A 23,361-nucleotide genomic window follows, 5' to 3' on the forward strand; every position below is an offset into this window, starting at 1 on the left:
ACACCTTGGGTCACCTCAGAGCAGTGCCAGTGGTGCTGGGACACCGACCCAGGCCGGCCACCCCGCTGTGGCAAGTGCTGCGGCCAGGTTCGCACCAACCATCAATGCCTGTTTGTGCAGGGGGAGGTCAGCCCCAAAAAGGACCAGCCAGGCCTGCATTTCATTTACAGGAGCTGTAAAACTGCCACTTGGCCACCGGCTTTACGGCTTTGGATGATGCTGGTGTCAAAGACGTTTGGTGCAGGAGCCAGCTGGAGCCCGGCCAGTTTTATATTTAATCTTTGACTCTAAGAACAAATAAAGGGTCTGTATCTTGAGCGAGCAGCAGGCGCACCATGGACATTATTGAAACTTCCAAAAATAAACCTCTGCCAAAGTGAGCCAGGTTTTTTTCCTGGAAAGTATCACTGTGGGGTGGGGGGTGGTAACAGGGCAGCCCCCCTGCTGCACGGCCCCTCTCCAACAGCTGCTCTGTGTCAGGAGCGCCCGTTTTCCCCTCACTGTTTGCTTGTTTTAGCCCCAAAAAATGCCTGAGCAGCTCCTCTGGGCAGCTTAATGCCCAGCCGGTGCTAAAGCAGCCCTGAGGATTCATCGCTGGGGTGCTGCAGGAGGGAGGCCTCCCTCTTCACAGCTGGAAAATCACAGGATCGTTTGGGTTGGAAAAGACTGTTCAGATCATCCGGTCCAACCGCTCACCCAGCCCTGCCGAGCCCAGCACTAAACCGTGTCCCTCAGCGCCACATATACGTGGCTTTCAGATGCCTCTGGGGCTGGTGAGCCCACCCCTGCCCAGGGCAGCCTGTGCCAGGGCCTGACAACCCTTTGGGTGAAGAAACTGTTCCTGTTACCCTGCCAGCAGCTCCCCCGGCGCCGTCCGGACGGCGGGGTCTGTCCCCCGGCCTGCAAGAAGCTGCTTCACACACAGAATCAAGGAGTTTGCTTTCATGTCCTGTCCTGCGCAGCAAAGGGAGCAAGGGGGGGGTTCCGCAGAGCCAGATCAGTTTCCCCGACGTGCAAGCGCCACTTTTATACCCCAAAAGGTGAAAAACACCGGACGACATTCTGCCGCCGGGCACGGCGGGTCAGCGCCTCCCTCGCCTCCGTCTTGAAGCGGCGAGGCTTGAAGTTCTGGGCCCCTCAGTTCAAGGACAGGGAACTGCTTGAAAGAGTCCAGCGCAGAGCCACAAAGATGATGAAGGGAGTGGAACATCTCCCTTATGAGGAAAGGCTGAGGGAGCTGGGTCTCTTGAGTTTGGAGTAAAGGAGACTGAGGGGTGACCTCATCAGTGTTTACAAATACGTAAAGGGTGAGTGTCAAGAAGATGGAGTTAAGCTTTTTTCAGTGATGACCAGTGATAGGACAAGGAGTAATGGATACAAATTGGAGCATAGGAGGTTTAAGGTGAATATCAGAAACATTTTTTTCACTGTGAGAGTGACAGAGCACTGGAACAGGCTGCCCAGGGGGGTTGTGGAGTCTCCTTCACTGGAGACATTCAAAACCCGCCTGGACGCCTTCCTGTGTGATGTACTCTAGGTGACCCTGCTCTGGCAGGGGGGTTGGACTAGATGATCTTTCGAGGTCCCTTCCAACCCCTATGATTCTATGATTGATTCTATGATTCTCCCCGCGCCTGCTCAGGGGGCTTTTTGCTGGCAGGGTCCCCCCTGCCTGCGGGCGCGTCAGTGTGGTGACAGCACAGCGATATGTTAATGATATGTTAATACAGCCTTGTCTACCCGGTGCTCCGGGCTGTGGCCAAGCTCAGCCGTGCGCAGGGCTCCTTCCCAGCCCTTCCACGTCTCCAGGCCAGGCCATTGACTCCTTGGGATGCGTTTTTCCTCCAGCTCGGATCTATTTCTTCCCTACCTCTTGCTGTTTCGCTGTCAGCGGGAGCTGCCTTGTTACTCCACGCCTCCCTTTTGCTCCCTTGCAGGGGGCTTCTTTTCCCCCAAGCGTGATCTTTATTTATTCCCCCCCCCTCCCCGTAAAATGAAAAGTATATCGGCGCGGACCGGCCCCCCCCCCCCCCCCCCCCCCCCCCGCCCCAGAGCCCGCCCTGCTCCCGCCCCTCCCGCCTCCCCCAGGGACTACGTTTCCCGGCAGGCCGCGCGGCGGAAGCGGAAGCGGAAGCGGCGCGGGGCACGCGGGCCGGGGCCGGGCCGAGCGGGCCATGGCGGCGGAGGGGCGGGGGGGGGCGGGAGCTGCTCGCCCTCATCCACCAGCACCTGCTGCGCGGCGGCTTCGCCCGGGCGGCCCGCGAGCTGCAGGCGCAGAGCGGGCAGGTAACGGGGCAGCGCCGGCTGGGGCGGGGCGAGGGGCTGCGGGGGGAGCTCAGTCGGGGCCTCGCTGGGGCTGGGGGGTCCCGTGCCCCGTGAGGGAGCCGGGGGTGCTGGGCCCGCGCTGGGCGTCCCGGGCCTGTGCTGGGAGAGGGGCCGGGCCCGCCGTGCCTCCGCACCGGCCCCGGCTCCGCGCTGCACCCACGTGCTGGCCCGGCCCCGAGCGGGACCCCGCGGGCTGCCCCGGCCGGGGGGGCCTGGAGCCGCCCGGTACCGGCGGCGGCTGCTCCCGAACGCCTGCGGATGTCGCCGGGAGATCGGGGCCCCGGGTGCAGCGCGGCCCTCCTGCCCCGGGGGGCTTTGCTGGGAGCCTCGTGCGGGGAGGGCCCGTTCGGTTTCCTGAGGGGGGGGGGGGGCGGGGGGCTCCGCCGTCTCCGGTTCTCCTGGTCCGGGGGCTCCATCCAGACCCCGGGACTCACTCGCGTTCCCTTTGCTTTCGCAGAAGTTGCTCCCTTCCCTCTCGGCCTCTCTTGAGGACATCTTCACCCACTGGGAAAAGTAAGTGGAAGGAGGAGATCTCCGTCAGATCCCGGGCCGCCTCAGCAGGCAGGATGCATGGCACGTGCCATCTTGGTTTGCTGGAGTTTCCCATTGTTGGGGTATTCCCGGTGATAACTGTGCTCGGCAGGCTTTCCTCCTGGGCTTTTGGTTTCAGACCGATTCGTTTCAGATGTTAAAAGATTATGTTGGTTTCAAACTCCCTGAAGTTGGAGACAAGTTGTTGCTCTGGTTTTGAGAGGCTGATGCTGTTCTTGCTCGTTGGGGTTGATGCTGGAGGACTGTGGGGCTGAGACTTGGGCTTTACTGGCATTTTTTTTTCTCCCCAGTTTCACTTTCTGTTTAAAGCCACGTGCTTGTCAGGAATTGACCCAAGGGAGCCTGAGCAGATGCTGAAATGCCAATGCTCTTACAGGGACTTAAACCTTAGCATAGATTGTGTATCCTCTGACTCAGAGGAGGTCCTTTGGGTTCAGCCTGTCCTCTCAAGCCCTGACATGTTCATCCCAACCCCTTCCCACGCAGTTATTCTGCTGAGTACCCTACAGGAAGGTCTGCAGTGTGGAGTCTTCCCATCAGTGGGATGCTCCAACACCTGCACCCATCCTGCACTCTCCTGGCTTTGTGGAGAGGCTGGAGAGCCAGAGCCAGGCTGGAGCTGGGTTTCTGTGCCTGTCTTGAGGGTTGCTGGAGTGAAGGTGCTCACTGTGGCTGTGGCAGGTGGGTGTTTGCTTCAGAGGTGTCTTCTGCTAGAACCCCTCTTGCCTTGGTGCTGCTGCAGTTCTTGCTCTTGTATCTCCATGATTTTCGTACTTGAGCAGGAGAAGGTCTGGATCTAGGTGAGGATGTAGCAGTGAAGAAACAGGCTTGCAGTTCCTTCCTTTAACAATTGAATGCTCTCTTGGGTACTGATGGTGACCTTTCTCTGTGCTGGTTCTGCTGGGTGCTACAGCAAACCCTTCCAGACACTGTTGCTTTTAAAGCTTGGGGAGCAGCAGGGCACCCACATCACATTTAAATCTTTCTCTGTAGTGTCACCCCTCTGTTGTGGTCCCACCCCACAGGTATGCCTGTTGTCTCTGTCCCCCAGGGTTACACCTGGTTTGGAGTCACCATGAGTGATGTATTGACCAGTAGCTTTGTCCTGGAGTGCTCCCCTTTCCGTTGGTGTTTGGCCTGAAAATGTCTCTCCTCCAGCTGTGCTGCAGCTCTTGCCCATCTAACCAAGGTTATCCTTGGTGCTCTCCTTCAGGGTCTCCTATAAAGTGAACCTAAGGGTTGGGATTTGCAGTTCCTTAGGAGTGGCCTCCCTCCAGGGCTGTGCTTCAGGATGCTGGGAGGGGTGGAATGGTGCCTGTGAGCTGGGGAAGCTGGAACCTGCTCAGCCCCAGGAGCAGCCAGAGCCCTCAAATGCTTGGGGCATGAAAAAAAACAACCCTCTTTTCCCTCATGGGGTGTCTCTGGGCCCCTGGTTGCTCACAACAAGTTCTCCAGCAGTCTCTGTTGTGCTGTTGGCTTCTAGTGGATCAGGAAGGTGTTGGAGTGTTGTAGCTGGCTGTGTGGCTTTCCCTAATATTTTATTAAAGGGATTATTGCAGTAGTGAACAGGACTTTGTAATTGCAAATGTGCCTTCAGCCTTGCCTGCTTGCAGAAGACTTGCTGTTGTAGCTACACTACTGAAATGCTCTCATAATTACTGGCCAAATTGTTATGCTGATCTTATTTTTAAATCAGATCAATAAAATAAGCTGAACTGGCACAAAAGTGAGTAGTTTTGCCTCTGATAATTACATGTCTTGGGGCTTAAAAGTATTGCCTGTGTGAGTCACACAGGCGTGTGCTCAGCCAACATTATCCTCATAATAAAGCAAGTGTATTGCCTGTGTTCTCATTTGAAGATTAAAGATAACTTTAGCCACATCATCTGTTCTGGTACAGGTAGGATTCAGAGCCTGGAAACATCTTTCTGCAGCTTAATGTTTTAACCCAATTGAACAGCTTAAGTCTTTAATGCTCATCTGTGGCCTCTTCCTCCCTTTCAACGCATCTTCTGCAGGTCCAGACTCTTCCTCTCTTAAATCTCCCTGCAACATGACTTTTCTGTCCTTTTGGCCTCTGAGCCCAAGTTCAGATGGCTTTTGCTGCCTTCAGATTCACTTCTCTTGGCCTTGTGGAACACCAAGGCCTGTTTGGGAATCACTGCCCCAGCCCTGGGACTGCATTTACTGACTGCCAGGCTATAGCTGACTCCTGGACACAGAATTTGTTCTGTGGTGTCCTCCCTGAGTATTGCAGGGATATGGTGCTCTCAGGAGGTGCCTGAGGAGGACTGGAGATGTTCCTTGCAGGACTGAAAAGTATTTCTTCCACTCCTGCAGAGCTGTAGAGGAATGACAGTGTGTCCTTAGTTTGGAGCCTGACCTGACAGTGGATGAATTACTGTATTCCAGTTTGTTCAGGATTTTTTTCCCCCCCTGGTTTTGACACAAATTCTCTTCCCCCAGAACTCCCTCAAATTCCAGGAGAAGAAAGGTGAGTGATGAGGAGGCAGCCATCCCAGAAAAAATCCGAGTTCCTGATCCTGTGAGCAGCTCTGAGAGCTCAGAGAAGGAAGAGGATGAGAAAGAGAAGGCGAAAGCTGCAAACGGTAGGAGCCTTTCATCTCCCTGGAGCTGACATAGAAGGGTTGGAGGCTGGTGAAGGAGCAGCCCAACTTGCTTGGCTAGAGAAAATGCTTTCTAAAGTGAAGGCTATTCCCTTGTGCTCATAGAAAAGTAGGACAACCAATTTAGCACCCTGTTCTTTTGGAGTTTCTGAGGAGCACAGATGTCAGCTGAAGCTAGAAAAAATCCTATTATGATTCGTTGGGGAGGGATAGGTGGTGTTGATTGGATGAAGACTTGGGAACCTGACACTGTCCACTGTGGAGCACCTTCTGGTTGGTCCCAGGTGTCTGTTGGGCCAACAAAGGCAGGTCTGTCTCCTGCATGAGTGAAGGACTCGTTAGTTGGTCTGGAAAGCCAGAGCCCTGTGTCTGAAGTGGGGATAGTTCCCTGGTGCAGCTGATGTGGGAGGTGTTTGCTTGCACAGTCTAACAAAACCCCATGTGTCTGATACGTTTTGGCTCAGTCTCATCTCCTGTAGACCAGCTCTTGGAAACATGCAGATCTAGGCAGGTTCCTTGTCTTGGTGGTGGGGAGAAGGATGGGCTGGAGGAGTAAAGCAGTTGTCTGTCCCAAGAGCAGAGGTGTTGGGGCAAGTGTGGAGATGGGACCCTGCCCTGCCTGCTGGGGCTTTCCTGCAGACCAGAGGCCATCTCAGTGCGAGAGGATCTCACACAATTTCCCTGTGGCTCTCTCCTGTGCAGCAGCCAGCCTTTCCCTGCCCACCAACTCAGCAGTGACTATAGACAGCAGTGAAGATGAGGACTCCTCATCAGAAGAGGAGACTTCAGCTGGGAAGGGTGCAGTTACGGTAAGGAAGTACTCCTCTTGGCTTTGAAGGGTGAGAGTACTCTGAGGCCACAGCTGTCCCAGACTCACTGACATGGGTAGAGTGGTGGGGTTGACGTGGAATTCATATTTACACAACCCACCTATTTTGGCATTAGCCTTCTCTTAGATACCTGTCCCCCTATGGGCTTCCCTAAAGAACTCCATGACTTGCCCAGCTGCCAATTTGCTCTTCGAGGTTTGTTGTGTCCAGTTTAACCCCTCATAGGCATCTAATTTCTTTTGTTCCCTGTAGGTGACCCCAGCTGTGGTGGGTGGCAAAGCTGCCAACTCCCTGCACTCTCCTCACAAACCTGCTGCCCCAGCAGGCAGAGCTGCGGCGCTCGCTGCTCCCAGCAGGACTGTGCTCTCCAATAAGCAGCAGCCCAGTGCACCGGTGGCTGCTGCAACTCCGGCCAAGGCTGGGCAGAAACTGCCCAGTCCTGGGAAGCCTGGACAGGCTACAACAGCAGTGGCCAAAGTAGGTCAAAGCAAAGCACCAGTAGTGACCAAAGCAGCAGGAACCTCCAGCAGCAGCAGCTCCTCGTCAGAGAGTGAGGAGGAAAAAGAGACGCCGGCTGCGAATGTCCCGGCTCCCAAAGTAGGTAAGGAGCCTGCAGGGTGGGGTAAATGCACACGTGCTCCAGCTTTGCTGCCACTCAGGACTGGGCTGTGCCCTCAACCTGTTCCTTTCCAGTTCCCTCGCTGGAAAGCTCAGAGTGATGGTTGTTCCTTGGGGAGGCTGTGAGGATGCTGCAGAGCAGCCAGGTCTGGAGCTCTGTGGGATGAATCCCGCACACGTGCTCCCATTTCAAGCAGCAGACTGTGCTAAGATGTCTGTCTGGCAGCACCCAGTGCTGCGGGGTGGGAGATGACAGCAGAGCCTATCTGGAGGAGATGCAGTGCTGATACTGTAGAAGCTTTCAGCTCTTGGAAAAGGCACTGCAGCATCTTCTCCTTGTTCCCAGTTGCAAAGTGATTGAGTTTTGGTTTCGAGGTCTTTAGGGAAATCTCTCTTACTGCTTTGAAGTGTGTGTGTTGGGAGACAAGGGGGTGAGGAATAGATCACAGAAGCTCCGAAAATTATCCTCTTGGCTCTTTTCCAGGGGTGGTCCATGCAGGCTGGGTGCCCTTGCATGGAGTTGTGTGTGGCCGGACAGCTCCCTGTAGGGTCAGAGGGTGGCCAGGAAGGATTTGCCACCTCTGCCTGCCCTTGGGGGAGTGGTGTTTGTGGGCCGACATTTGTCTGGAGAAGCTGTTCCCAGCAGGCCACTGATGCTTTCAGCAGGACTAGGCCTTTTTCCTTGCAAATCCCGTTAGCTCTCTCTGTCACTTGTTTTGTTTTCTTGACTTCAAAAGCTGCATTAGCATCATGCTCTGGGAGCTCAGAGCAGGCAGCAGCTGTGACATCTCCTCACTTGTGTTTCAGAGCTGAAGCAGGCAGCTGGGGCTGCTGAGAGCAGCAGTGAGGAATCGAGTGATGAGACATCCTCTGAGGAGGAGCTTGCAACTCCAGCAGGCCAGGTAACCTTTCCAGCCCCGTTCCTTTGTTTCTAGGAAATCACTTTCCTTCCCTTGAAGGAGAGAGGACATGCTGCAATGCTCTGTTCTGACAACACCCCCTTCTCTGGGTGTGTGGGATCCCTAAACCCAAGGCCAGAGAAACACACTGTGTGGCTGAGAGCCCACTAACCCCTGCCAGCATCAGCTGTTCCATCCCAGTTCCTCCTAGTGCCTGAAATTGAGGGAGACCCTTTGATCTGTAGGAGGTGATTGGTGTGCAACTCCACAGAGCTAGTCAGGCTGGAGAAAGTAGTTTGCTTCAGATAGTCCCCAGGCCATGGAATTGAACAAGCCTATCCTGATCAAAGTTGTCAGGGTTGCCTTCCTTAAAACAGGTTCCATGCATTTACAGCTCTCAACTGGTTTCTTGTGAACCGTTACCTGATTACTCTGTTCCTTTTTGTTCCCTCTGCTCCCAGGCAAAACCAGCTACAAAACCAGCTCAGGTTAATGCAGAACCTCTGAAAAGTGCTCCTGGTGCTTCAGTGTCCCTCAAGAAGAATACAGTGAGGCAAACAGCAGCAGCACCAAACCAGACCAAACCTGCATCCACAACAGTTCCTGGGGCTGCAAAGCCCGATGACGCCTCAGAGAGCAGTGACTCCTCAGACAGTGAAGATGAGGAACCTCCATCAGTAACACAAGTACGTCTGTCCAGGACTCATGTCTTTCCTTGCTCACCTCTCCAGGGCTGGGAATTGCAGTGAAAAGAAAATTTTGTAAATGCATGTAGTGCAAAGTCATGGTGGGGACAGGAGAAAAGAGGCTTGGGGTGTTGAAAGGCACCTCAGTGTCTTTGCTCTGAGCCTTAATTAAGCCATTGTACCTTTCTTTAAAAAAAAAATAAAATATCCACCAGTACTTTTAAATTAAAAAGAGCCCAGCAATTACTTTCCCACCTGAGGAGGCAAATTGTCATAGTTGAATTTGCCTCTCAGCTATAAATTGCAATAAATAGTATCTAATTTGTTGAACTCTAGTGCAGCTTAGCTTCCCTGCTGTGGAGAGTGCAGAGTGCTCCAGTGTTCCTCACTGGAGGGGACTGGTAGCATCAGAAAGCTGATGAGCAATGTCTGGTCTTGCTTTCTTGTCTTTGGAGACTATCCCCACACAGCTAGATGAAAGGAATCCTTGTGCTTCCTGCCAGTTGCTAATCGGCCTTCAGCATTTGCCTTTCCCAGGGGGCTCTGAAATCTCTTCCCTTGGTTAGTCTGAGCAAATAAATGGTGCTGCTGTGGGATTTGCCTTGTTTCATGCTGTTCTTATCTTGTCCAGGCAAAGCCACCTCCAAAATCCTCCCAAGCCGTCCCACCCCCAGTGAAACCTACACCAGCAACATCACTCTCTGGCAAAGCAAATCCAGCAAAAACACTTCCATTGTCCCAAGGGAAGCCAGCCCCAAAACTGGGAGTACCACAGCAGGCCAAAACCAAGCTGGGAAAGACTTCTGCTCCTGCAAAGCCTGCTGAAAGCACAAAGCCAGCAGACAGCTCCGATTCCTCAGGCAGTGAAGACGAGAGTCTCCCTGTGCCCATCAGCCAGAAGGTAGGTGGTACTGCATCCAGCCCAGTGCCAGGGGATGGGATACTCAGTATAATTGTTTAGCTCTTAAATGCTACCACTGCTCTCCTTGAAACACCAGTAGCATGGAGTATGTTGTGTCTTGGTTCTTCAGAGAGCAAGATCTTTCTTTCTACCTGGAAACAAGTATAGCCTACTTTTCACCCAGCTGTAGCAGAGAAAGTCTAACCTACTGGATACCAGCTGGTTGGCTCCACTCATGTCTTGCCTCTCTGGAATGAGCCTTGGGTGCAGGGTCACAGATAGCTTGGTCTTGGCTCTCCTGTGAGGGTTTGTTTAGACCTCTCTTGTGAGAAGGACCATGAACCCAACCTGGATTCAGGTGGCTGAATCCCTAGGGAGGCCTATTGTATGGAGACCTTCTGCATTGACTCTGAGCTGCAGGGATCTTTGGGAAGTGCCCTGAATGCAGCATTTTGAAGTTGGCAGCTATTATCTGCTGGGGAGGAAGGGAAGCTGGGGGCAGAGCCTCACGTGTCCTTGCAAGGAGGCTCTTTGTCAACACGTCCTTTTGCTATTGACAGGCAGGAGCCAGAGAGGCTCTGCATTTTTGTCTTTATAGCCTTGGTCTGCTAAGGTGGGTGGAGGGGGATGCATCTCTAGCAGTTGGCTCTGTGCTGCTCTCTTCCTGCATGATTATATGTCAAGATTCAGCTTTGGCTCGCAGGAGCAGCCATTCTGATAGCTGTGCCGTGGGGTCTGACTGGGAAACTATTGGCACTTATCCACTCCAGCAGAGTTGTAGGTGAAGGGACCTGCTGGAGTGGGTTTGTTCTCCAGTGTTGACTTGAAGCTGGCAGCAGCAGGTAGCCATCTTGCTGACAGCCCTTTAACCACTTCAGCATCTTCCTTCTTGCAAACTGGTGATTTTCCCTCGGCAGCCACGGTCCTCAAGGAAGAGCTTGTCATCCAGGGAGCTCTATTTTTACCAAGCAGGCTGTTTCTTCCCATGGTAGTATCCTGCAGGCAGAGACCACGAGGGAAGCCTGAAGATAGACTGTTAGGCTTAGCTGTGTCCACCATCCTGTCCTCTCAGTCAAACTCTTCTTAGCTCATCCTCACCATCTGCTACTTGGGCATATGGTAACTACTGACTTACTGTATCCTGCAACTTCCTCTGGCTTCTGTGCAAGATCCAAACAGATACAGAGCGTTGGAAGCAGCTTCATCTTTCCCTGTGGGGGTGGATTAGCACAATTAAAATGAACATCATGCTTAAATTGAACTGCTTAATTGGTATGTTTACCCCTGAAGACTTAGGAATATTTAGTGAAAGAAGTTGACATGGTTTTTCTATGTTTTGGGGGGGAAGGGTGGTGATGGGGGACAGTCTGGATTGACCTTAAAGATGCTGTGAGCTGCCTTTCTTCTGGAACTTAATTTTGCTCTGCTTCTGTCCTGGACATTCTGGGCCAGAGATGGCACACGGGCCCTCCATGGACAGGCTTTGGCTTCTGTTTGCCAGGACTGGGGTGAGATGCACGTGCATGTGCATGTTGGGAACCTGGTCTTCCTTAAGCATCCCAGGAAGCTGTGCCTGCAAGTTTTCATCATGGACCACAGGCCCTGTGGGGAGAGGCCCGATATCCTAAGAGATGGAAGGCCTCTCTCCCTCCCTGAACCCTGCTCCCTTGCAGGTGGCAGTCCTGCCTTTGCTGTGTTGTTACAGAGCTGAGATACTGGTCTCAGTCCTGATCTGCTGATGGTGCTTCTGTGGTGCACAGGCAGCCAGGGAGTGTGGTTGTTACAGTGTTCTCAGAGGGATTGTTAGAACGTGCTGGGTGCACGTGGCTGGGCGATGTTTCCCCCCTTGTCATGCAGAGCTGCATGATGCAAAGGGAGCTGCGAGTGGCAGATGGGCTGTGCAGGAGCTGAGTCATCACACACTGAGCCACAGGCAGCTCCTGGCTTGGGGGCTGGAGAGGGAGCAGGACAAAGTATTTCCTCTTGAATTCTTTTCCTCCTCTCCAAGTTACTTTGGTACCTGTGACTCGAGTTGTCAGAAGCTCTCTGCCTGTGGTGTTCTGCTCCCTGGGTGTAGCTCAGCCATGATGCTGGCCTGGTCCCACACTGTAGGACATGGTGCCTGTCATCCACCTGGCAGTGACCGAGATTAGGTCAATGAAGGGACCTCCCAGAAAGATCTGAGGAATCCTGAGGCTGTGCAAAGCTTATGGTGGCTTCTCTGTGGATGCTCCTACATTCTTTCTGTGTCAGGGTGCCTCTGTGTGGCAGCTCTTCCTCAGTCTCTTGCTAAGTTAGAAGACAAAGCATCCCTTGAACCGTGCATCTGAGCAGAGGGAGAAACAAGTCTCGTGGCTATGAAGGTCTTAAAAGTGAGCAGGTGGGGTCTGATCTTGGTAGGCTGTTCCCTTGCACAGCAGTGCTTGGAACAAGAGGGAGAAGAGCTAGCTTGTTGGAGTAGAGTGTGTGAATTGTGCCTGCTTCAAGTAGTTCTCTCTCTTCAGCATTGCCAATCTGGCCTCTCTCCTGGAGATAGTGACTCACTGGTATCAAAACAAAACAAGTGAGGTTTGCAATCCCCCCCCTCCCCAAGTGCTGGTGGAGGTTTCTGTTTCTCTAAGCGGAGTCAAAATGTGCTTGGCTTGTGCAGAGAACTGTTCTGTGGTGGGATAAACATGCAGATGCTGTTGTCTGTTTAGTGTTTGTCTTGGAGATGATAAACACTGCCCCAGTGGCAGCCTTCAGTGGGGCTGTGCCAGGACGTGTGGTAAGATCTGTCCTCTGAGAAGGCTGCTAGGCTGGAGCTCTAGGCTCCTGGCTTGGAGCAGCCCCCTGGTGGGCTGGAGCCGCTGAAGTCCTTCTGGTCCTCTGCTGCAGGTTGAGAGAGGGTATTGCTGCATTAACATGGCAGGGCTGGGAAAGGAGGACGACAGGGGCTGTGCAGCTGGGCAGGAGTCTCCCTGCCTTCTTGCAGGAGGGCTGGAGACTGAGCACTGCATGGAGCTGCTGTCACGTGCAGATCGGATGGGGTCTGCCTGTCCTGGCAAGCGTGGTGTGCTCCTTGTCAGAGCAGCCCAGAGATGAGCCATGAGTGCAGTAAACTGAGTGGGTGCAGAGCATTGCAAGCCTGGAGAATGTCTGTGGGTGGTGAAGTTACCCTGTATCCCTTGGCAAGTACTCCCCCTGCCACCAGTGCCCTCAGCAGCATGCAGGACGGGAGTCTGCAGCCCGCAGCCCAAGCCAGGAGAGGGGCTGGGAAGAGATCATCTCACCTGGCCATTGTGTACCTGTTGCTGAATAACCAGGGCTTCCTTGTGCTGAAACACCAGCTGACTGGGACAGTAGCTGATGGCCTGTCCTGGGACATCAGAGTGTTGAGGGGTGTTGTAAAAAGGCACAGTGCAAGTGAATTGAAGAGTTGGGTTTTTTTTGTCAGGAGACTTGTCTGGTGTTGGAAATAGATGACCTGTTGACAGATAAGTTTCTAAGGTGGGTTCCAGCCTGTCCTCTGTATCCCCAAATCCTGTCTCTCCACTGAGCTCTCCAGCAGCTCTGGGGTGTAGCTGCTCATACTGACTCTTGCAAGAATTTTGGCACAAGGTTTCCCAGCTCCTGCTGAATCCCCCAGCTGGGGGGAGGTTGTGCTTAAATGGCAGGCTTAAATTCCATGGAATGGGGTCTCAGGGTAGCAGCACTTCTCCTGCCTTCAGGCTTCCATCCAGCCAGTGTCTTGGCCTCAGCAAGGAACTGCTATTAAGAGCTCATGAGCACTGTTAGTCCTGCATGCTCATGTGGTAAAACACGCTTGGGCTTTGTGTCAAAAGCCAATTGCTAAATGCAGTGGTATGTGCCTTCAGCAGCTCTGTCCAGGCAGTAACTGAAGCCCCTTCCAATCTTTACATGCCAGGTTTGGAGTGAGTGTTAAGAAACAGCTGTGTCAGGTTAAAACAAAACACAGCTTGAGCTGAAACTGCACTTAAACTAAACACCACCTGTACTAATACCACGTTTCTGTGCCTGTGTTTCTTTTTTGTTAAGAGGTTAACAGAACAGGCTGGGCCTGTTCCCAACCTGAGCCAGGCTGATAAAGCTGAGCTCCCTGAAAAAGCAGTGGGAAGCACCTTGAAAAGCCAAGTCTCAGAAAGTGGGAGCAGTGACTCATCTGACAGTGAAGAGGAGTCCCCAGCAGCACAGACACAGCCTCCGCAAGCTGGTGAGTCTCCTGCTATGGTCAGGATCCCTCACCTGCATCCGCACGGATTTCCTTCTCTCCCCTGCATGTCCACAGCCCAGCCTGTTGTGCTAGCTCCTGCTCTGGTCAGCCATGCAGAGCAACTCTCTCATGGTGAAATTCTTTCTGCTTTTCCTGCAGTGAAAACCAATGCTGTGCCCCAGCCAACAAATGTGAAGAAAGGACCAGCTCCAGCACCAGTGCCAGCCCCTCCACCTGTGGACAGCAGCGATGATTCCAGCGAGGAGTCCGATTCAGAGGAGGAGATTGTGCCCCCTTCTCAGGTAAGGAGCCACTGGGTGTGGATGCTGTTAGTCCTGCATGCTCAGGAGGTCTCAGGGCTTGTGAGGTGGTAGTTGGGTGGGTGATGAGCAGTGCAGAGAGGAGGCTCCTTTTGGCTGGGTCTGATTTTCTTGGCATCATCCCAGGGTCTCACTGAATCCAGCTCTGGGTGCACAACTCAGCTGTAGCAAGTTTGCAGTGTGTGAGAGCAGTGGAGAGTGGGAATGGTTTGCCAGGAGCATGGGTAGACACATGAGCCCAGACCTCCTCTGGGATTCTGTCCTGTTTGCCCTGCTCCAGGGAGTTAGACTGGAAAAGCAGCCAAGTCCTTGCAGGCAGAGTCTTTCCATGAGCTTGGTAGCTCTGAGGCAGCCCACCCTCTGATTCCTCCCAAACTCTTGGGTGTGGGGTGTGGCTGGAGCTTTCTGGACCCCCCATTCCACAAGCCTTGGGAGGCTGGAAGGCTGTGCCCTGAAGTGGTCCTGCTCCCTTTCAGCTGCAGGAGCCAGACTCCTGTCTTGGAGACCCAAAATCCATGCTGAGACACTGCTGAATGTTGTGAAGCCCATCCCAGCTCTCTCACCTGAGTCTCTGTGTCACATCTCCTCATGCCAGTCCCACAGGGCTGTGACTGAGCTCCCAAGAGCAGGAGCTGCCTGAGTGAGAAGCTGGCTGGGGTGTCTCTGCACTTATGCTGCATTTTGAGCCTGAGAAAGAAACCACATGAAGAAGCATTGACTGAGCAATGTGGCTACTGTTCCTTTGTGGTGATGGTGGCTTGGCTGATACTCTGAGCTCAGGCCTTAGAGGCCAAGTGTGCTTCTTGTCCTGCACTCACGTGTCCCCTGTGTTTCCAGCTCCCTTCCTGGGAGAGGGGGATTATGTGCACTCAAGAAGACCCTTCCCTGTGTTGGCCTGATGCTGTGGCCAGTGGAAAGGCTGTCTCCCCCCAGCTGGTGGGCTGGCAGCCAGCCTGCACAGTCCTTGATTAAAGGGTGTTTATAGAACCAAGACTGTATAAAATAAGGCAGTTGCTGTAACTTGAGCTGTGTGTGAGAGGGCAGGGAGCTTGTGTCGGGTTGGCGGCTCCGCACGGTGGAGCGTTGCCTTCTTTTCTGAAGGCCAGATGTTGTGTGAGGGAAATGTCAGCCCACAAAGGCCCAGCTTGTCAGGGATCTGGAGAGGGAGGGCTGCTCACGTAGCCTCGGTTGTAACACAAACCAGGAGGCTGTGCACTCCTTCCTCGCTCCTGCTCCCTCCTCTGCTGGCATTTGTGTCTTGGACCTGATGTCAGTGTCTTGATTTCCATGCCCCTGGCTCTTCTATTTTTAACCCCTCTTACGTTTAGTTTGATGGGAGGTTTCAAATGTGAGGCAACAAAATTGCCTCTCATTGATTTGCTCTCTAATCTGTTGCTTGCTTGTGGACCTGAAGGCAGATTTGCCCTGTGCTTGGTGTCTTTGCTTTGTCTCTGTTGCCAATTATCTTGTGATGTGTATTTTTTTTAGAGAGTAGGAGTTCGAGTGCCCACTTTGTGAAGCAGGGTTTCCAACTGCAGTCTTGTTGCTGCTGCAGTGCTTAGGGATCTCCCAGCCTGCAAGCACATCACATTCTGCCTGTCTGCCCTCAGGATGGGTGCCTTTGGGGCACTGAACTAATGCTTTAGGCACTCCCGGGGTGCTGGCCCTCGCTTCTCTGCTCCTGGCTGTGCCAGAGGCCCTGCTCACAGGCTCGTAGGAGGCAGCTGGCCTGCAAAGGGGAAAAAACCCAAATGTGAGTCTTGGGGCTGTGCTGAAAATGATGGAAGGGCTCAGGAGTTAATGGTGGATTGGTGTATGCTTCTGGCTCTTTTTCCTCCAGGTTGTGCTCTGTCCTCATTTTCTTTGTCATCTATTTTAGAGTCTGCCCCAGCAGAATGTCAAAGCAGCAAAGGTTTCAGGTGCAGTGGCTGCCAAGGCTAATGCCACCCTGCCTGTGGGGAAGGGGCCAAAAGCACCCACTGTCCCCCCTGTTAGCAGAGATTCTGAGAGCTCCAGCAGAGATTCCTTGGAGCACAACAAGCTGGCAGGAGAGGTAACAAGGGGAAGACTCAAGTGGGGAGCTTCCCTGGGGAGAGTGGTAGCTGGGTCTGCTGGAGTCTGAGGCTGGAGCCGTGTTCGTGGAGGGGGGAGAGCAGGGTTGCTCTATTATAACCACTGTTTCTGCACCATGAGGTGAGGCAGATGAGCAGAGGGTAGCCCAGGAACCTTTGCTGTTCCTGTCTTCCAGCTGGCTGCCAGGTTTCTTCCTTCTCTAGTGATAGCAGTGCCCTTCACAGTGAAGAGTTGTCTGTTTAGCCACAGCTGCCTGCTTCATCTGTGGACTGGGGAGAGATGGGGGTATCTGTGCCCTGCATGAGAGATTCTTGGACTAACCTTGACCCAAACTGGAGCAGAATAGCTGAAGAAGGGCTGAGGTGATCCCAAGTCCATCTGCTCTGGGCTGCTTCATGTAGTTGATTGGCATCAGCAGTTATTCCTCCTTCAGATGCATTTCATCTTCTTTTTTCTGTAGGTCCTCACTCCTCCTTCCCTAAAGCAAACGGTTCCCATGGGAAAAGCTCCTCCAGCCAACACTGCTGTCCCACAGACTGCTTCACTGCTGGGAAGTCCCACCACCAAGTCAAGGAAGCCAGGCCTGCAGGCAGTGCAGGATGCCAGGCTGAGCCAGACCATGCCACCCGCCCAGGCAGAGGAGACCTCAGACAGTAGCAGTTCCTCAGATAGTGATGAGGAGAAGAAGCCCAAGCAGTCCCCCAAACCTGGTCAGTTCCTAAGAAGATGCCCTCAATGTTGCTGGTCAGGTCAGGGTGGGAATACTGTTTTGTTATCCTGTGGGAGGTGGGTCACCTTCATGTAGTGCTTGGGGAGGGCTTCCTCTGCTCCAGCTTGGCAGAGCACTCCCCTTTCTTTGGAGGCAGAAGGCCTTTTGGTGGCAGGAACTGCAGTGGGGTAGGTGACCTCAGCCCCAGGCAGCAGTAGTGGGTTTAATGAGATGAATTCTGCTGCTCCAGCAGGGTCGCAGCAGAAACCAGGAGGGACCCAGCCAGCCCAGAGCTCCTCCTCGGAGTCCAGTGAGGAAGAGACAATGTCACAGGTATGGTACTGGTGCAGGCTGGGATCCTCTGGGGTCTTGCAACTGACTTGTAGGTAGGACAGAGAAAGGGCTGAATTCTCAGACAAAGCCAACAGGGTGCTGAGTGGGTTTGGCAGCACAGAAGTGGGGGCTCCCAGTGCAATGCTGTGAGCAGGCCCTTTTGGTGGGGGCAGAAAGAGACTTCTGAACCTGTATTCTTCCCCAGGCAGCTGTGCCTTGGGTCCAGGGCTTATGGTGCCTTCCCCAGGAAAAGGGATGGGAGGTGGTGCCTTGCAAGGGTTAAACCAGAACAGTGCCAATAGCAGCAGGATTTTTTTCCCCACTTTTATGTGTAACTTAACCCATGTCCATGCTATTAAATTCCCTTTGTAAGTGACGTGCAGGGCGTGCAGCACATCTGCAGTGCATTAGCTGTGCCTGGGTGCACACTCATGGCCAGGAGCCTCCCCCAAGCCTGCTTTACTGGGCGAGAACAAAGAGGACAGACCCTCTCACCCTCAGCTCTTGCTGCTGTAAGCTCAGCCAGCATCTGACAGTGCTGCCCACCCTTCTCCTGGCAGCCCTGGCATCTCTCAGGGCTGGCTGAGGGGTGCAGGATCACTTTGTGGGTGTCCAAAGGTGGGCCCTTCACTTGGAGCATGGGGGCAATAGCAGCAGAGACAGAACTGTGTGTCTAGTGCTTGGGAGGTGCCCTGCTGTGATTCCTCAGCATGTCTCTGCTCTTTCAGTCCCTCCTTACAAGCTATCTGGGCCTCTCCAGTACCACAGCAGCACCTCAGGCATCAAAGACAGTTCCTCCCCAGCCTGCAGGCAAGGTGGGGCAAGGGAAGGCAGCCGTGGCTGCTGCCAACTCCTTTCCCAAGTCCTCTGTGAGAGCAGCCCCAGCCAACAGCTCCAGCAGCGACAGCAGTGATTCCGACACTGACATCGACCAGGTGGCTGCAAACCACAAAGCAGGTGGGTCTCCTTCGGCAAAGCTGGGAGTGGGATCGGCCCTGGAGCATAGCCCTGCTGGCACAGGGAATGTGACTCTGGGAAGGGGCCCCGTTCTCAGCCTGGCTGCACCACAGAGCCCAGCGGTGGTGTGGCGTGCTGCTGCCGTCTGCTGGCTTCCCGTGCCACCACAGCCTCCCTGAACACCCCTTCTGTGCTGGCTGCTTGCAAGGCTCTGCCTTTGCCTCTTCCAAGTTCTGCTTTGACTGCAGTTTTACTGCAGTTCTGCAGTAATTAATGCAATTAATGGGAGTAGGTAGGGCCGTCCCTAAAACCTCTGCCCACCACACTGGTGTGCTGTGGTCGTGATGGCTCCTCAGGAAGCAACATTTGAACAGTAGCTGAAGAACATCTGCTGCCATGCAGTGCTGGTATTCCAGCCTCCCCTTGTATTTTCTGGGCTCTGCAGTGTGTCTGGAGGGCAGAGGAGGGGAAGCAAGTGGGAAGACCTGTGGAGAAATGAAGTGTCCTGACATTTCCCTATCACCTTTTTGTTGGCAAATTGTCAGACTCTTAGCTGGAAGCTGCTTCTGCACTGGTGTGACCCTGGCACCTTCAGATGGGCTCTGGTCTGGCTGAGAGCTCTGGCCTGCTGTAGAGGCTCACAGGGGTCTTTTGGCACGTCAGTAAGTTGTGCAAAGGGCTGTTGAGAAGGTGAGAACTATAGGTTCAAGAAGACCCAGGTGCTGGAAGGTGGGCCGTTGGTGATGGTTAAACGTGGTGCAATGGATACCACCTCCACCTTGGGAAGTCTCTGGCTCACTGGGGTAGGTGTCCTGGGGAAGGAATACTTTATGCTCACCTGTCTGGAGATACAGTTTCCTTTGTTCTAGCCCCTGTTCTCCATGGATGTGCCCAAAGCTATTGTGGCTGTTGTCACAGGTTCCCTTGCCAGATACTTGATCTCAGGCTGAGGCACCTTTCTCTAGCTCTGCTGTAATTGGGGTGGCTAGCAGGTTTTGCTTTTGGTGGCAGAGCTGGATACTCCTCTTCCAATGCCTATTTCCATCCTCCAGTAACTCTGTGGTCTATATAACAAGTGCTCCCTGACTTCTCTCATCACTGTTTCCACAGAAAACAACCTCCCTCCAGAGCAGGAAGTCACCGGAGCCTCCAACAAAGAGAAGGGGGCACAAAAAACAAAGCCAGGTCATGCCAGCCTCAAACCTCCCCCAGTCAAGAAAGCCCTGACTGTGAAAGAGAATGATGTTGGGGCAAAAGGGGCACAGGTGCTCCCAGCATCACATGAAGTGTCGTCCATCCCACAGTCAGAGGAGTCAAACTCGGGGAGCGAAACGGAGGTCACCTCTGCTGCCAAAGTTCCTGTAGTGCAAATGCTGGAAGGGCTGGAAGGGAAAAAGAAGAAGAAAAAGGAGAAAAAAGAGAAGAAGGAAAAGAAGAAATCTTCCTCCACAGCAGACAAGGCTGTGAAAACATCTAAGAGCAATGACAAAGAGAATAAGAAGCAGAAAACATCTCAGAAGCGGAAACTGCCAGGAGAGGATGGGGCTGTTGGGCAGCCCAAGGAGAAGAAGAGGAAAGGGCAAGCTAATGAAGAAGTACCCAAAAAGAAAAAGAAGAAAGCATCTGGTGATGTGGAGAAGCTGCCAGGCAGCAAGGAAAAGAAAAAATCAGCTAAAAGTAAGCATCCCTCACTTGGGCTGCATTGGCAATAGGTTCTTGCAGCTGATGCACGTTCAGCCTCTGGTGCAGGGCCTTGTAAGTAGCACCCACTTTCCCCTTAGCTTCTTGCTTGGCTGCTTCCCTCTTGACCCACCCAAAGCCTATGCCAGATTTCTAGCCCCCCACTTCAGTGTTTTTCTACAGTCTCAGCACCAGGTCGTGTTGCAGACAGAAAGCTGCCCAGCACAGTGGGAACTATGTTAAATACTTGCTCTGATCCTTGCTGCTTGTAGAGGAAAGCTGGTGTCCCTGTGCATCTTCTATGGCATGACCTGTCCCTTCAGGACTTTCTCCTTTCCTGGCTTTTACCCTGGCTGGAAGCAGCTGAGGGCTGGCAGAGGGTTGAGGTGAATCTGTGTTGAACCTCTGAGGCGCCTTTGCCCCCTTGCATGGCCTGCCAGCCTGTGCAGGGCTTGGGAGAGTTCCTGCTAGCTGTCAGCCAGGAGGCCTGTGCTTTGCCTGCTGCCCTGCTCTGTGTCTGCAGTGTGGAACTGCTTTGCTCACCCAGTCCTGGCTCCTCTGTGGCAAACACAACACATGCTAGCAGAGAGCTAAGGTGAAACATGGCTGGGGATGGCAGGCAGAAGGTGCCTGACATACTGGGCCTGAGCAGAAGCTCAGCATCCATGTGCAGGGCTTTGTGTTTGGCAGAGCTTCCTGAACGTGGCTCCTCGCTGCCAGCCTCTTCAGGCAGAGGCTTGAAATCTGTGCTGTCATCTGCCATGTCAGCCTCTGCTGTTCCCTGGGGGGCAATAGTGCCCCTTCCTGACCCTGCCTGATCAGTGTCTGCTGCAACACGGTGAGCAGCTTGTTTTAAGAGATTTGACTCAGGGCTGTTAGTCTTGCTTTCAAATCCCTAGGGAAGGAGAAGGGTGGTACCAGCTGCCTGCTTGTTGCTCCCAGTTAAGAGCATTTCCTGCCCTCCTTGTCTGCACATCCCTCAGTAATGCTCTGTTTGCTGCCCTAATGCAAAGGCATTTGTTTTTCTTTTGCATTTGTAAATCAGAGCTGGTTCTCTCTCGATCTTTTTTGTTGTTTCCTAAATTAAAAAAAAAAAACAAAACACCACAAAAAAACAACCAATAAAAAAATGGATGGAATGGCTGGTCCCAGCCTGCTGCAGCTCCTGTTCCACAGAGGTGCAGCCCTGTATTTTGGAGTAGACAGACTGGTCTGTCAGCCCTTGTGTGGGCTGTTGCCTAGGTGTGAGCTGGAGCCTCTTGGAGCAGTTGTGCTGAGCTAAACCTTGTCTCCATCCTGTGTTAATAGCTCCCTTTGCTCTTTGTCCAGCTATTTCAGCATTGAAGTGGTACCTCAGAGTGCATGTGCAGTAGGAGGTGGAAAGAAGGGGATCCTATGTGATTCTGTTCACACATGTGCATGGCTGGTGGGATCAAACTGCTCTGGCTCAAAGGTAGTGGAGAAGCAGCCCGGGGCACAGCTGCTTTATAGCAGGGCTCTGTCCTCACTCAGGTACTGCTCTGGAAAGCTTGCTCAGGTTCAGATGTGATCAAGAACTTAAGCTCCTACCACTCTATGCTGCATCTCAGAGACTAACAATACCAGAGCCTCTCTCTTAGTTGACTTTTCTTCCCCTTTCCCAGAAAAAAAGACTGGAAAAGAAAAGAAGAAGAGCAAAAAGGTGTCTTTGGAAGGGGAGCCTGTAGCAGATGGCTCTGCTGAGGTTCACAAGAAGAAGAAGAAGGTATGTGCAAGACCCTGGGATGAGATACTGTGGGGAGAGCTGTTCTGAACTGCAGTTGTGATGCTCATCCCTGCAGCATCCCAGGCTGGAGAGGAACAGATTCCTGTCCTGGCCTTGCTGGTAGTACAGAGGAGGCTGCAGTTAATTGCAGCTCATCTTTAGACACCCTGACCTTTGGCTGGGGGATTGGAGTGGCTTGAAGAAGGGTTTGTTCCAGTATCACTTCCCCAAGAGATCCTTTTCCCTGGAAGAGTCAAACCCAGGGGCCTTTTTTGATGGCAGAGAGCCTGCCCAGAGAGTGAGTGCTCTTCAGCTGTCTGGTCATCTAGTTGCTCTCAGCAGAAGCTGGAGCTTCTGAGGGCTTGGCAGGCTGCTATGTCCCATCCCAAGAGCTAGGAAGAGGGGCAGAGGGAGACTGTAAAATGTTCCCTGGAATGGATATGTCCCTGTAGAGATGGTAGCCAAGAAGCCTGTGTGGCTTGTGGCTTTGAGTCCTTCAAGTTTGTGGTGCAGATGATACTGACTTATTTTTCACCCTTTTCTTTTTAGAAGAAGAAAACAGCTGAGCCTGAAGGACTGTGAGAAGGTACATGGCCTGTGGCAACTGTCAATTGGCAGCTCTGAACGGCGGTAACCTTGGCCAAATTCAGTTCTCCTGGGCCACTCTGGGGAAGACAAATGTGCCCTCTAAATGCTCGCTGAGTCAGCCTGGCCTTAGATTAAAGGGCCAGGGAGTGGAGCAATGCAAGGAAAGTCACACAGCAGTGTGCTGGCTTCTCTGGATGTGTTTGACCTCAACTCTTTAGCTGCTGAGAACTGGATGTCCAGCCTGGACGTTGCTGTCCTCTTGTCACCAGCAGAGATGAGTGGCCTCTGGCAGTGTCTGTCTGTCCCTGCTGACCCACAGGGAGCTTGGAAAAGTGGTGTGGATTAGCTGGTGGTGATGTTGCCACCTGGAAGTGGACAAGATGGCTCTGCCCCTGCTCTGCTCAGCTGTAAGGCTGTTGTCCTCCTCCCCATCCCTAACTCTTTTAACTCCTCTCCCCCAAAGGTACCGCATCCCTGTGATTAAGGATTTATGGGTGAAGATCAAGCAGAAGAGAGGAAAAGAAAGCTCACCAGGAGAATTCCAACTTTTTTTTTTTTTAATAATAATTTATAACTACTTTTAACTGTGACTTCTAGAGCAGAGTGCTGTAACTTTGTCTCTTCCTGCCCTGCAGGGGCCCAGAGATGTGTTCTTGCCCCCCTTGATGGCTCAGTTGTTGCACAGGAACCGAACTGAGGGAGGCAGTTTGACCAGAGAAGAGCCAGCTTGCAGAAACTGCTTTCCTCCTCGTTGACACCCTGCCACCTCTTACTCTTTCTCATCACAGAGTTATATTTTTAAGAGAAACTTTTACCTTTCCTCCCCCCCCTTCTGTGATTATAGTGGTGTCAGTCCTTTTGCTACTATGGGAGAGAGAAAACTCTCGGGTTTCGTTTTTATCCTAATACTGACGACAGTGGTTATCATGTCCCTGGAGTTGCACTGAACAGCTGTGTCCAGCAGCTGTTCTCAGCCAAGACGGTGTAATTTTTTTTTTGTGGGGTTTTTTTAATGGAATATTAAATAAAAAAAAGGTGATATGTTGCTTCAGCTGCTTTGAAGGGAAGGGGAAGTGACCAAATCCAGGCCAGTGTGGCAGGGCCCCCAGTGGGGCTCAGCTGTCTCTGAAGGATTTTGGATTTTGGAGTCCACCTTCCACCTAGATTTATAGGCACCACTTCAGCCCCTAGGGAAACATGAAGTGCTTCCTGAGGAAGTTCAGCTTTCAACTGCACGTTCTAGTGTTGGTTTGTATTTTTTTCATTACTAAAATGCTGTGGTGAGAGCAGGTTTGTGCATCACCCT

At 53.0% G+C, this 23,361-nt stretch overlaps 1 protein-coding gene across 1 annotated transcript; it reads left to right on the forward strand.

The window, feature by feature from the left end:
* Positions 1-335: 335 nt before the first annotated feature.
* TCOF1 (treacle ribosome biogenesis factor 1) lies at positions 336-23,096 on the forward strand. The gene is made up of 18 exons (XM_051631549.1): positions 336-376; positions 632-773; positions 2,089-2,286; positions 2,783-2,838; positions 5,344-5,486; positions 6,207-6,313; positions 6,587-6,935; positions 7,760-7,854; positions 8,313-8,537; positions 9,169-9,438; positions 13,477-13,651; positions 13,811-13,953; positions 16,505-16,754; positions 17,007-17,086; positions 17,815-18,043; positions 19,154-19,720; positions 21,367-21,467; positions 22,017-23,096. Exons 1-18 carry the CDS (start codon positions 336-338, stop codon positions 22,047-22,049), a joined length of 3,204 nt encoding a protein of 1,067 aa, XP_051487509.1. The 3' UTR covers positions 22,050-23,096.
* The last annotated feature ends 265 nt before the right edge of the window (positions 23,097-23,361 follow it).

This window comes from Apus apus, chromosome 13 (assembly GCF_020740795.1).
Source record: "Apus apus isolate bApuApu2 chromosome 13, bApuApu2.pri.cur, whole genome shotgun sequence".
In the NCBI taxonomy this organism is placed as follows: Eukaryota; Metazoa; Chordata; class Aves; order Apodiformes; family Apodidae; genus Apus; species Apus apus.